The 13,211-nt window shown below is 37.0% G+C and overlaps 1 protein-coding gene across 4 annotated transcripts in view; it reads right to left on the reverse strand.

Moving 5' to 3' along the window:
• Nucleotides 1-13,211, reverse strand: part of PEX1 (peroxisomal biogenesis factor 1) — a 72,361-nt gene that overhangs the window by 50,259 nt on the left and 8,891 nt on the right. For 2 of the 4 annotated variants that reach the window (XM_036864410.1, XM_036864412.1), the window contains exons 4-6: nt 9,176-9,290; nt 8,311-9,077; nt 6,510-6,629 (exon numbers count right to left, since the gene is read on the reverse strand). The exons of 1 other annotated variant lie outside the window; for it this stretch is intronic. In XM_036864410.1, coding sequence (XP_036720305.1) covers nt 6,510-6,629; nt 8,311-9,077; nt 9,176-9,290 — 1,002 coding nt within the window. The remainder of the gene's footprint in view (nt 1-6,509; nt 6,630-8,310; nt 9,078-9,175; nt 9,291-13,211) is intronic. One more of the 4 variants, XM_036864411.1, reaches the window with a different exon arrangement.

Here is a 13,211-nt window from a genome sequence, read left to right on the forward strand (position 1 = left end):
ACCCAAGCAGGAACACACCGAGACACATGTTAATCAAATTGACAAAATTTAAAGACAAAGAGAAAATATTAAAAGCAACAAGGGGAAGCAACAAATAACATACAAGGGCATCCTCATAAGGTTATCAGCTGATTTTTCAGCAGAAACTCTGTAGGCCAGAAGGCAGTGGCAAAATATATTTAAGATGATGAAAGCGAAAAACCTACAACCAAGAACACTCTACCCAGCAAGGCTCTTGTTCAGATTTGATAGAGAAATCAAAAGTTTTACAGACAAGCAAAAGCTTAGAGAATTCAGCACCACCAAATCAGCTTTACAACAAATACTCAAGGAACTTCTCTAGATGGAAAAGAAAAGGCCACAACTAGAAACAAGAAAATTATAAATAGGATAGCTCAATGGTAAAGGCAAACATAGAGCAAAGGTAGGGAATCATCCACATACAAACATGATACCCAAACCAGCAATCGTGAGAAGAGGAGAGCACAAATGCAGGATATTGAAAATACATTTGAAATTAAGAGACCAGCAATTGAAAACAATCTTGTATATATATATACACTGCTATATCAAAACCTCATGGGAACTGCCAACCAAAAATCTACAATAGATACGCACAAAAAAAAGAAAAAGCAATCCAAACACAATACTAAAGATAGCTATCAAATCACAAGAGAACAAAAGAGGAAAGGAAGAAAAAAGACCTACAAAAACAAATCCAAAACAATTAACAAAATGGCAATAAGGACATACATATTGACAATTACCTTAAATGTATTGATAAATGGATTAAACGCTCCAACCAAAAGACACAGACTGGCTGAATGGATACAAATACAAGACCTGTATATATGCTGTCTACAAGAGACCCACTTCAGATCTAGGGACACATACAGACTGAAAGTGAGGGGATGGAAAAAGGCATTCCATGCAAATGGAAATCAAAAGAAAGCTGGAGTAGTAATACTCATATCAGACAAAATAGACTTTAAAATAAAGACTGTTAAAAGAGACAAAGAAGGACACTACATTAATGATCAAAGGATCAATCCAAGAAGAAGATATAACAATTGTAAATATATATGCACCCAACACAGAAGCACCTCAATACATAAGGCAAATAATAATAGCCATAAAAGGAGAAATCGACAGTACCACAATAATAGTGAGGAACTTTAACAACCCACTTTCATCAATGGACAGATCATCCAGACACAAAATCAATAAGGAAACACAGGCCTTAAATGACACATTAGACCAGATGGACTTAATTGATATTTATAGACCTTCCATCCAAAAGCAGCAGAATACACAATCTTTTCAAGTGCACATGGAACATTCTCCAGGATTGAGCACATGCTGGGCCACAAAGCAAGGCTCAGTAAATTTAAGAAAACTGAAATCATATCAAGCATCTTTTCCACTACAATGTTATGAGATTAGAACTACACGAAAATAACTGTAAAAAACACAAACACATGGAGGCTAAACAATATGCTACTAATCAACCAATGGATCACTGAAAAAAATCAAAGAGGGGCTTCCCTGGTGGCGCAGTGGTTAAGAATCCGCCTGCCAATGCAGGGGACATGGGTTCGAGCCCTGGTCCGGGAAGATCCCACATGCTGCGGAGCAACTAAGCCTGTGCGCCACAACTACTGAAGCCCGTGTGCCTAGAGCCTGTGCTCCGCAACAAGAGAAGCCATCACAATGAGAAGCCTGTGCACTGCAATGAAGAGTAGCCCTTACTCACTGCAACTAGAGAAAGCCCGTGTGCAGCAACAAAAGACCCAACGCAATCTAAATAAATAAATAATAAAATAAATTATTAAAAAAATAAAAATTAAAAAAAAAATCAAAGAGGAAATCAAAAAATACCTAGAGACAAATGAAAACAAAAGCATGGCAATCCAAAACCTACGGGATGCAGCAAAAGCAGTTCTAAGAGGGAAGTTTATGGCAATACAATCCTACCTTGGAAACAAGAAATATCTCAAATAAACTACCTAACGTGACACCTAAAGCAACCAGAGAAAGAAAAACAAACAAAACCCAAAGTTAGTAGAAGGAAAAAAACCATAAAGAGCAGAGCAGAAGTAAGTGAAATAGAGACAAAGAAAACAACAGAAAGATCAATGAAACTAAAACTGGTTCTTTGAAAAGATAAGCAAAAATGATAAATCTTTAGTCAGACTCATCAAGAAAAAAAAGGAGCGCTCAAATCAATAAAAAGAAGTTACAATGGACACCACAGCAATACAAAGGATCGTAAGAGACTACTACAAGCAACTATACACCAATAAAATGGACAACCTAGAAGAAATGGACAAATTCTTAGAAAGGTACAATCTTCTAAGACTGAACCAGGAAGAAATAGAAAATATGAACAGACCAATCACAAGGACTGAAATTTAAACTGTGATTTAAAAACTTCCAACAAACAAAAGTTGAGGACCAGATGGCTTCACAGGCAAAGTCTATCAAACATTTAGAGAAGAGTTAACACTTATCCTTCTGTAACTATTCCAAAAGGTTGCAGAGGAAGGAACACTCCCAAACTCATTCTATGAGGCTACCATCACCCTCATACCAAAACCAAAGATATCACAAAAAAAGAAAATTGCAGGTTAATATCACTTATGAACACAGATGCAATAGTCTTCCACAAAACACTAGCAAACTGAATTCAACAATACATTAAAAGGATCATACACCATGATCAAGTGGGATTTATCTCAGGGATATAAGGATTTTTCAATATCCACAAGTCAATCAGTGTGACAGACCACATTAACAAATAGAAAAATAAAAAACATATGATCATCTCAATGGATGCAGAAAAAGCTTCTGACAAAATTCAACACCCATGTATGATAAAAACTCTCCAGAAAGTGGGCACAGAGGGAACCTACCTCAAAATAATAAAGGCTATATATGACAAACCCACAGCTAACATCGTAATCAATGGTGAAAAGCTGAAAGCATTTCCTCTAAGATCCCAAACAAGACAAGGATGCCCAGTCTAGCCATTTTTTTTTTCAACATAGTTCTGAAAGTCCTAGCCATGGCAATCAGAAAGGAAAAAGAAAAGGAAACCAAATTGGAAAAGAAGTAAAACTGTTGCAGAAGACATGATACTATACATAGAAAATCCTAAAGAGGCTACCAGAAAACTACTAGAGCTCACCAATGAATTTGGTAAAGTTGTAGGATACAAAATTAATACACAGAAATCTCTTATATTTCTATACACTAAAAACAAAAGATCAGAAGGAGAAATTAAGGAAACAATCCCATTTACCATAGGACTAAACATACCTAAGGAGACAAAAGACCTCTGTTCTGAAAACTACAAGACACTGATGAAGGAAATCGAAGATGACACAACCAGATGGAAAGATATACCATGTTCTTGGACTGGAAGAGTCAATACTGTCAAAATGACTACACTACCCAAGGCAATATACAGATTCAATGCAATCCCTATTAAATTACCAATGGCATTTTTCACAGAAGTAGAACAAAAAATTTTAAAATTTGTATGGAAACACAAAAGACCCCAAATAGACAAAGCAATCCTGAGAAAGAAAAACGGAGCTGGAGGAATCAGGCGCCCTAACTTCTGACTATAACACAAAGCTACGATAATCAAAACAGTATGGTACTGGCACAAAAACAGAAATATAGATCAATGGAACAGGATAGAATGCCCAGAAATAAACCCACACACCTATGGTCAATTAACCTATGACAAAGGACACAAGAATATACAATGGAGAAAAAACAGTCTCTTCAATAAGTGGTGCTGGGAAAACTAAACAGCTACATATAAAAGAATGAAACTAGATATTCTCTAACACCATACATAAAAATAAAGTCAAAATGGATTAAAAAGCTATATGTAAGGTTGGACACTATAAAATTCTTAGAGGAAAACATAGGGAGAACACTCTCTGACATAAATCGCAGCAATATCTTTTTGAATCCACTTCCTAGAGTAATGAAAATAAAAACAAAAATGGGGCCTAATTAAACTTAAAAGCTTTTGCACAGCAAAGGAGACCATAAACAAAACAAAAAGACAACGCACAGAATGAGAGAAAATATTTGCAAGTGATGCGATCCACAAGGGATTAATCTCCAAAACATACAAACAGCCCATGCAGCTCAATATCAAAAAAACCCCCCAAAAAACAAAAAAACAAAACACCAACCCAATCAAAAAATGAGTAGAAAAGATCTAAATAGACCTTTCTCCGAAGACGACATACAGGTGGCCAAAAAGTACATGAAAAGGTGGTCAACATCACTATGAGAGACATGCAAATCAAAATTACAATGAGGTATCATCTCACATTAGTCAAAAGAGCCATCATCAAAAAGTCTACAAACAATGAATGCTGGAGATGGTGTTGAGAAAAGGGAACCCTCCTACACTGTTGGTGTGAATGTAAATTGGTACAACCATTGTGGAGAACATATGGAGGTTCCTTAAAACCTCCATAAAAATAGAACTACCATACGATCCAGCAATCCCACCCACTCCTGGGCACATATCCAGACAAAACCCTAATTTGAAAAGATACATTCACCCCAATGTTCACTGTAGCACTATTTACAATAGCCAAGACATGGAAGCAACCTAAATGTCCATCGACAGAGCAATGGATAAAGAAGATGTGGTATATATATATATATACAATGGAATATATTTAAAAAGCCATAAAAAAGAATGAAATAATGCCATTGCAGCAACATGGATGGACCTAGAGATTATCATACTAAGTGACATAAGTCAGACAGAGAAAGACAAATATCATATGATATCACTTATATGTGGAATCTAATAAAATGATACAAATGAACTTATTTACAAAACAGAAACAGACTCACACACTTCGAAAACAAACTTATGGTTACCAAGGGAAAGGTGGGGGGGAGGGATAAATTAGGAGTTTGGCATTAACATATACGCACTACTATATATAAAATAGATAATCCACAAGGACCTACTGTATAGCACAGGGAACTCTACTCAATATTCTGTTATAACCTATATGGGAAAAGAATCTGAAAAAGAATGGATATATGTATATGTATAACTGAATCGCTTTGCTATACGTCTGAAACTAACAAAACATTGTAAATCAACTATACTCTAATATAAAATAAAAATTAAAAAAACCCTAAGATCAATAACCAAAAAGTTGAAAGAAAACTACAAATCACTGTATACTGTTCAGCCAATGTGTTAAATGCTCAGTTGCATACTATTATGGAAATGGCATTTATTCTATTTGTTTTCTTCTTCTCTAGTCAGAAAATATAAGCTATCTTACCTGGGGTTTCATCAAGTAGAAAGATCTGTTAAAATGGTTATATAATGACCCTGACATAATGACCATCGATATCCAGAGGATCCAGAAGTATCACTTGAATTATCAGAGAAGGATTAAATTATGTCTGGAATTTTTTAAACATATAATAATTTTCCTGTATTATAATTCTCTGAGAACTGGTAATCTAAACTGGTACAGATGATGATATCCTATTAAAAAGATTTTAAAGTTAAGTTCCATACCTCATTTCCTGACCATATCAGATTCTACTAAATTAACAGTGTTGAAAAGTAAAACAATCTAGCTCTCTTTTATGCTGCAATGTTAATACTGAAACAACATGCGAGAATTTTTTTAAAGATTACCCAGATGTAGCAAAAATATCAATCTTTTAAAAGTCAAATTATCCATATTTGCATTGGCACAATATATACGTGTATTGCTTATTAAAGACTTCTTGGTTTCTCAAAAAGTTAAACATAGAATTGCCATATGACCCAGCAATTCAACTCCTAGGTATGTACCCAAAAGAAAAGAAAGCAGGGACTCAAACAAATACTTGTATATAAACATCCACAGCAGCACTATTCACAATAGTTAAAAAAGCAGAAATAACCCAAGTGTCCATCAACAGATGAATGGATAAACAAAATGTGGTATATACATACAATGGAATATTATTTAGCCATAAATAGGAATGAAGTTCTGATATATGCTATAGTGTGGATGAACTCTGAAAACATGTTAAATGAAATAAGCAAGACACAAAGGGCAAATATTATATGATTCCACTTACATATAAGATCTAGAATAAGTAAATTCACGGAGACTGAATACAGATGAGAGGTTACCAGGAACTGGTGGAGGGAAGGATGGGGAGTGATGGCTTAACGGGCACAGAGTTTCTGCTTGGGGTGATGGAAAAGTTTTGGAAATAGTGGTGATGATTTCACAACATTATAAATGTACTTAATGCCACTGAACTGCACACTTAAAAATGGTTATAATAGCATTTTACCTTATATATATTTTACCACAATAAAATAAAAAGAAAAAAAGACTTCCTTGCCCTTCTAGCATAAAGGAGTACAATTCTTATTACTTAACTAAAGCAACTAGAAATTTTACAACACATGTAAAACTGTGATGTAACATTAAATCTGAACTCACTAAGTTTTCTCTAGGTTGTAATTTTAGAAATCTTGGAATTTTAGGGGTAGTTTCCACTGGAGTTATTCTGACTACTGCGTGCATTTCTATATTTAGTCTCTTTCTCAGGTCATCTGGAATCTGAAATATATAAAAATAAATTAAAAATATAAATACGTTAAAAGCTTGATTAAGAAATACTCCATAGCATAAATACTGATGTGAACTTCTATCAATTCAGGCGAACGATAGACGCTATCATGATTCATAGTATAACCAGATGGGCGTTCAGGTACTGTTATAACACAAACATTTCCATTTTCCCCCTACATTTGTTTCTTTTAACATCCTCTTCAGAAGGTGATCAGTTTTGATCTACCCAGTCAAGCCTGAGTACCTGAGTACCTGAGTACCTGATGGCAGCTACTGCCACTCCTCACTGGTCATTCTCCCAACCTTTAAAGCAGAATGGGAAGTGCAGGCTCCTCACTGCCATCTTACCTGGTCTCCAGGACTTGACCATTATCCCTTTTTCACCCCGTCCTCACCATGTAATATCAAGGAAATAATGGTATTTCCTGCCTAATGGCAGAACCATTAATAGAAAGAGAAAAGTCATAGTAAGTTCAGTGTTAGACAATTTGATTTTGAAGATGCAGTGGGATCTTCTTAAGTAAGAGATTAAAGCTAACAGAAAATATGAGGCATCGTTGGAGCTTTAGAAAATGATGTAGGCTGAGAGATTAAAATTTTGTAAGTCGCCTACATAAAGGTCATAGGTAAAACTGTGAAAGAAATCTACAAAGGAGACCCCCTTTCCTTCCCATTGTTCTTCCCTGTCCAAACAATTTCCTCCCTTCTCACCCTGAAGTTTCATTTCACAATCATTCAAAATTAGGTTCAAATAAAGGGGGTCGGTGACTCATTTCATATAAAATTCGTGTTAATATTTGAGGCCAGGGACTTCCCTAGCAGTCCAGTGATTAAAACTTCACCTTCCAATGCAGGGGGTGTGGGTTCGATCCCTGGTCGGGGAGCTAGGATCCCACATGCCTTGTGGCCAAAAAACCAAAACATAAAACAGAAGCAATATTGTAACAAATTCAATAAAGACTTTAAAAATGGTCTGCATCAAAAAAAAAAATCTTTAAAAAAAATATATTTGAGGCCAAGATGAGAAGGTGAAACGCTAGTTGCTCTACTTTGCTCTCCAACACACACAAGTTAAAGAGCCAATACCAGCAGGGTAAGGACCTTCTGGGTACATTTGAATCCAGGTCATCTCACGTAGTGGGTCTCTCCCTACACTGGGCATTTCCCCCAATACATAACAAGTCCTTCCTTTATTTTCAAGAACTTGGAAACACATCTTCTGCAGGCATTAAAGATGTGAGGCTTTGTAGGGCACTCCATTCAAAGCATGAACTCAAGAGTCAGCCTGCCTGGGTTTGAATTCTAGTTCTACTTACTAGCTAATAACCCCAGGCAAATAATTTTGACCTCTCTGGGCCTGTACCAATCTTAGCTTATGCCTGTCCAAGTTTACTTAGCCAGGAAGTATACAAACCCTACCCAAACAAGGACTTTACCCTGCAACCAGAAATGTGTCCCTGCAGGAACTTTAGATACTATTTATTATACTGGTTTTCAATTTGTATATAAAATATTACTTTAGTTCATAATTTGGGGAAGTTCAAGCAACATAAAATTATTTCCTCCCTAATTATAAGATTTATACTAACCCATTTGTTGTACACCAGAAATTAACACAACACCGTAAATCAACTATACTTCAATTAAAAAAAAAAAGATTTATACTAACCCAAACTTTCCCAAGATGAAGAGCTTCTAAGTTTTTGGTGTATTTAATGGCATTCTCCAATTCCTCAAGTCCATTCCAGACTACCTTTAGCACACAGGCATTGCCACCTTCTTGACTATGGTCTGGGCTACTCTGTTTTTGATCTAGTGGTTCTGACATCTGCTTCTCTTTTTCAGGTGACAGGACATTTTGCTTCGTTTTACTTTGCTGTTGCTTTGGAGAAGGTAGTTTAACTAGTTTTCCATAGGTCACAGTAAAGCTGGGCTCCACATCAAAATATTCCTGGTCCCATGGAAATACATGAATGGCGTAATGTTTGTGAAACAGAGAAGTTGCTGATGCATTACATATGCTGGGAGGCTGAGATTTGCATACTCTGAAAATATTGTTCAGAGGAACAACTTTTGACTGCATAGTTTTGAACGCATTGATTTCAGTTACCCCCCAGGAGGTGTCTTGTTTCTTCTCAGACCCAAAAGAAAAAATGCTTCCCATCACAGTCCATAAGCTTGGTATTAAGGATGAGTCAACTGTATCCTCTGAATCTGTTTCTTTAGACCCAGTGACTCCTACAGTATTTGACTGAAGTTGCTTGGTTCGAAGTTCTCTTGTCAATCCTTTTTGGTCTCCTCCATAATTATGAAATTTTCCATGTGCATTATCTGCTTTTGAAAACGTATTCTCTTTGGCTTCGTGGGTCTTTGGCTGAATAAGGAGTCTGCTATCAGTTTCCAGCCTTCCATAAGGAGCAGCTGGTATTAATGCAACTGTGTAGAAAATAAAGGTCATTAGTGTGCATTTACCTCTGCTTTGGATTCAATGCTACTGTGAAGAGTATGATGGAAAATATTACAATGGCACCTACCAATCCGGATAAATATGTAAGTTTGCTGATCAACCCAAACAGGAAAAATGGCTTTTGGAAAAACTATTCGAATTTGATCTAGAAGATGCTGTTCAAGGGAAGCAGCATGCAGCTCCTAGAACCAATAAACAAAAAGATCAATTCACTTTACATTTTGTCTATTCCAGGCCTAGTAAGGAAATCTCAACTCATTCTTATAAATCAAACCAACTCAGAACATATAATGCCAGTCACAGAAGAGAAATCTAAAGACACTGATATGTTAGAGGATCAGATCAAGATGGCGAAGGAGTAGGACAGGGAGCTCACCTTCTCCCACAAATACATCAAAAATACATCTAACATGTGGAACGGTTCTCACAGAATATCTAGTGAACGCTGGCAGAACACCGCAGATTTCCAAAAGGGCAAGAAAATCTCCAAGTAACTGTGTAGGACAAAAGAATAAAGAAAAAAAAAAAAGAGAGAAAGGAATTGTGACAGGACCTGCACTCTCGGGAGGGAACTGGGAAAGGTTTCCACACCCTGGGAAGTCCCCTCACTGGTGGGGAGATCAGCTGGGACAGAGGGGGAGCTTCAGAGCCACAGAGGAGAGCGCAGCAACCAGTTTGCAGAAGGCAAAGCGGAGAGATTCCCGCACAGACGGTCAGTGCGCTGCCCAGAACTCCCCAGCCTGAGATGCTTGTCCGCTGGGGCAGATGGGGGCTGGGTGCTGAGGCCTGGGCTTTGGAGGTCAGACCTAGGCAGAGGACTGGGGTTGGCTGCATGGAGACAGCCTGAGGGGGGCTAGGGTGTGGTGCACCACAACCGAGGAGTACAGGAATAAGCCTGGGCCCGCCAGAGAGGTAAGGCGCCATTGTTGGGGGGCGTGCAAGGAGAGGGGCAGGACTACCATTGGAGCTTCTTTCTCCATATGCGCACTCTCAGGCAGCAGGGTACAGCCTACGTGAGCTCGGGGGGCGGGTACAAGCTGCCACTGCCATCTTGGTCTGCAGAGGCAGGTGCAGACCGCTGCCGCCACCAAGTGTCCCACGACTGGGCACCAACCACCACCCCTCCCCTCCTGGGAGCGTGCGTGGGCCACGCACCTGCACACCCCCTATCAAGGGGATAATGGCCAGCGCACGCTGAGGAAAGAGACGGCAAGCACCCAAACCAAAAACAGCCCTCATGCCAAAAAAATATTAAACCCACACAAGCTATGCAGGGATGCTTCTGCATATAAATAGCCCTCCAAGACTAGAGTAGATAAGTGTTTCTCCTAAACTCATAGAGTAAGAGAAATATAAGCAAAATGAAGAAGCAGAGGAAACGCTCCCAGTTGAAAGACCAAGAGAATTCCCTTGAAGGAATAAACAAGGAAGCAGACCTCTTCAGTCTAACAGACACCGACTTCAAAAGGAAGTAATGAAAATACTGAAGGAATTAAGAAAGGCTAGAGACAGAAATGCAGATTACTGTAAAAAGGAAATAGAAACTATAAGGAGGAGCCAAGACAAATTAGAAAATTCATTTGCCGAGACAAAAGCTGAGCTAAAGGCAATGAATAGCAGAATGAATAATGCAGAAGAAAGAATAAGTGATCTGGAAGACAGAATAATGGAAATTACCCAATTAAAACAACAGACAGACAGCCTAATGAAAAAAAATGAAAGCAATATTAGAGACTTATAATATAAAGCATCTCAATCTACGCATAATAGAGATTCCAGAAGAAGAAAAGAGAAAAGGGGACTGAAAATGTATTTGAAGAAATTATGGCTGAAAACTTCTGAAACCTAAAGAAGGAAACAGATACCCCAATACAGGAAGCAGAGAAACAAGACGGACCCAAACAGACCTACACCAAGACATATTATAATAAAATGGCAAAAGTTAAAGATGAAGAAAGGATTCTAAAGGCAGCAAGAGAAAAACAAAGAGTTAATTACAAGGAAACCTCCATAAGGCTATTAGCTGATTTCTCTACAAAAACACTGCAGGCCAGAAAGGAGTGGCAAAATATATTCAAAGTCTTGAAAGGGAAAAATCTGCCATCTAGAATATCCTACCCAGCAAGATTATCATTTAGAATAGAAAGAAAAATAAAGAATCTTTCAGACAAGCAAAAACTAAACTAATACAGCAATACTAAACCTATCCTAAAAGAAATATTAAAAGATCTTTTCTAAATAGAAAAGAAGAAGATATAGGAAGGAAGAAATCATGATTGGAAAATAAACCACTTAAATTAGCCAGTATATAGATCAAAAAGAGAAAAAAAAAAAAAAAACCCTGTCTGTGAAAGTGATGATAAATACAAGGGACAGCAAAAGGATAAACATGAAGATGTAAAAAAGGACATCAACAAAAATACAGATTCTTTTTTTTTTTTTTTTTAGAATGTGTTTGAGCCTATATGACTATCAGTCTTAAGCAAGCAGATATAGGAAGGGGTTAACATATTTGAAAAACAGGGCAACCACAAATCAAAAACATACAATAGATTCACAAAAACAAAAAGAAAAGGACACAGACATAAAATAAAAGGAAATCATCAAACCACAAAAGGAAAAACAAAAAGGAAGAAGAAGCAAAGAATCAACTGAAAAACAAGGTTTAATATGGCAATAAATAACATATGTATCACTAATTACCTTAAATGTCAGTGGACGAAATGCTCCAATCAAAAGGCACAGAGTCGCAGACTGGATTAAAAAACAAGAGCCTACAATATGCTGCCTACAAAAGACCCACCTTAGGGCAAAGGACACACAGAGATTGAAAGTGAAGGGGATGGAAAAAGATATTTCGTGCAAAAGGAAATGAAAAGAAAGTGGGGGTCACAATACTCATATCAGACAAAACAGACGTTAAAGCAAAGGCTATAAGGAAAGATAAAGAAGGAAACAATATAATGACAAAAGGATCAAAACAAGAAGAGGATTTTTACACTTGTCAGCATATATGCACCCAGTATAGGAGCACCAAATACATAAAATAAATTCTAACAGACATAAAGGGAGAAATTGATGGGAATACAATAATAGTAGGAGACTTTAACACCCCCTCACATCAATGGACAGATCTTCCAGTCAGAAAATCAATAAGGCAACAGACTTTATGCAATCCCTATCAAATTACCCATGACATTTTTCACAGAACTAGAACAAATAATCCAAAAATTTATATGGAACCATGAAAGACCCAGAATTGCCAACGCAATCCTGAGGGGGTAAAAAAGAAAAAAAGCAGGAGGCATAACTCTCCCAGACTTCAGACAATACTACAAAACTACAGTATTCAAAAGCGTGGTATTGGTATAAAAACAGACATACAGATCAATGGAACAGAATAGAGAGCCCAGAAATAAACCCACACACCTATGGTCAATTAATCTTTGACAAAGGAGGAAAGAATATAAAATGGGAAAAAGACAGTCTCTTTAGTCAGTGGTGCTGGGAAAGTTGGACAGCTGCATGTAAATCAATGAATTTAGAACACACCCTCACACCATGCACAAAAATAAACTCAAAATTGCTTAAAGACTTAAACATGACACCATAAAACTCCTAGAAGAGAGCATAGGCAAAACATTATCTGACTAAATTGTATCAATGTTTTCTTAGGTCAGTCTCCCAAGACAATAGAAATAAAAACAAAAATAAACAAATGGGACCTAATCAAACTTACATGCTTTTGTACAGCAAAAGAAACCATAAAGAAAATGAAAAGACAACCTACAGAATGGGAAAAAATATTTGCAAATGATGCAACAGACAAGGGCTTAATCTCCAAAATATACAAATAGCTCATACAACGCAACAACAAAAAAATAAAAAACCTCTCCGAAAAATAGGCAGAAGACCTAAATAGACATTTCTCCAAAGACATACAGATGGCCAGTAGGCACATGAAAAGATGCTCAACATCACTAATTATTAGAGAAATGCAAATCAAAACTACAATTAGGTATACCACCTCTAACTGGTCAGAATGGCCGTCATGAAAAAGTCTACAAATAACAAATGCTGGAGAGGATGTGGAGAAAAGGGAA

This window comes from Balaenoptera musculus, chromosome 9, assembly GCF_009873245.2.
Source record: "Balaenoptera musculus isolate JJ_BM4_2016_0621 chromosome 9, mBalMus1.pri.v3, whole genome shotgun sequence".
NCBI classification, from domain to species: Eukaryota; Metazoa; Chordata; class Mammalia; order Artiodactyla; family Balaenopteridae; genus Balaenoptera; species Balaenoptera musculus.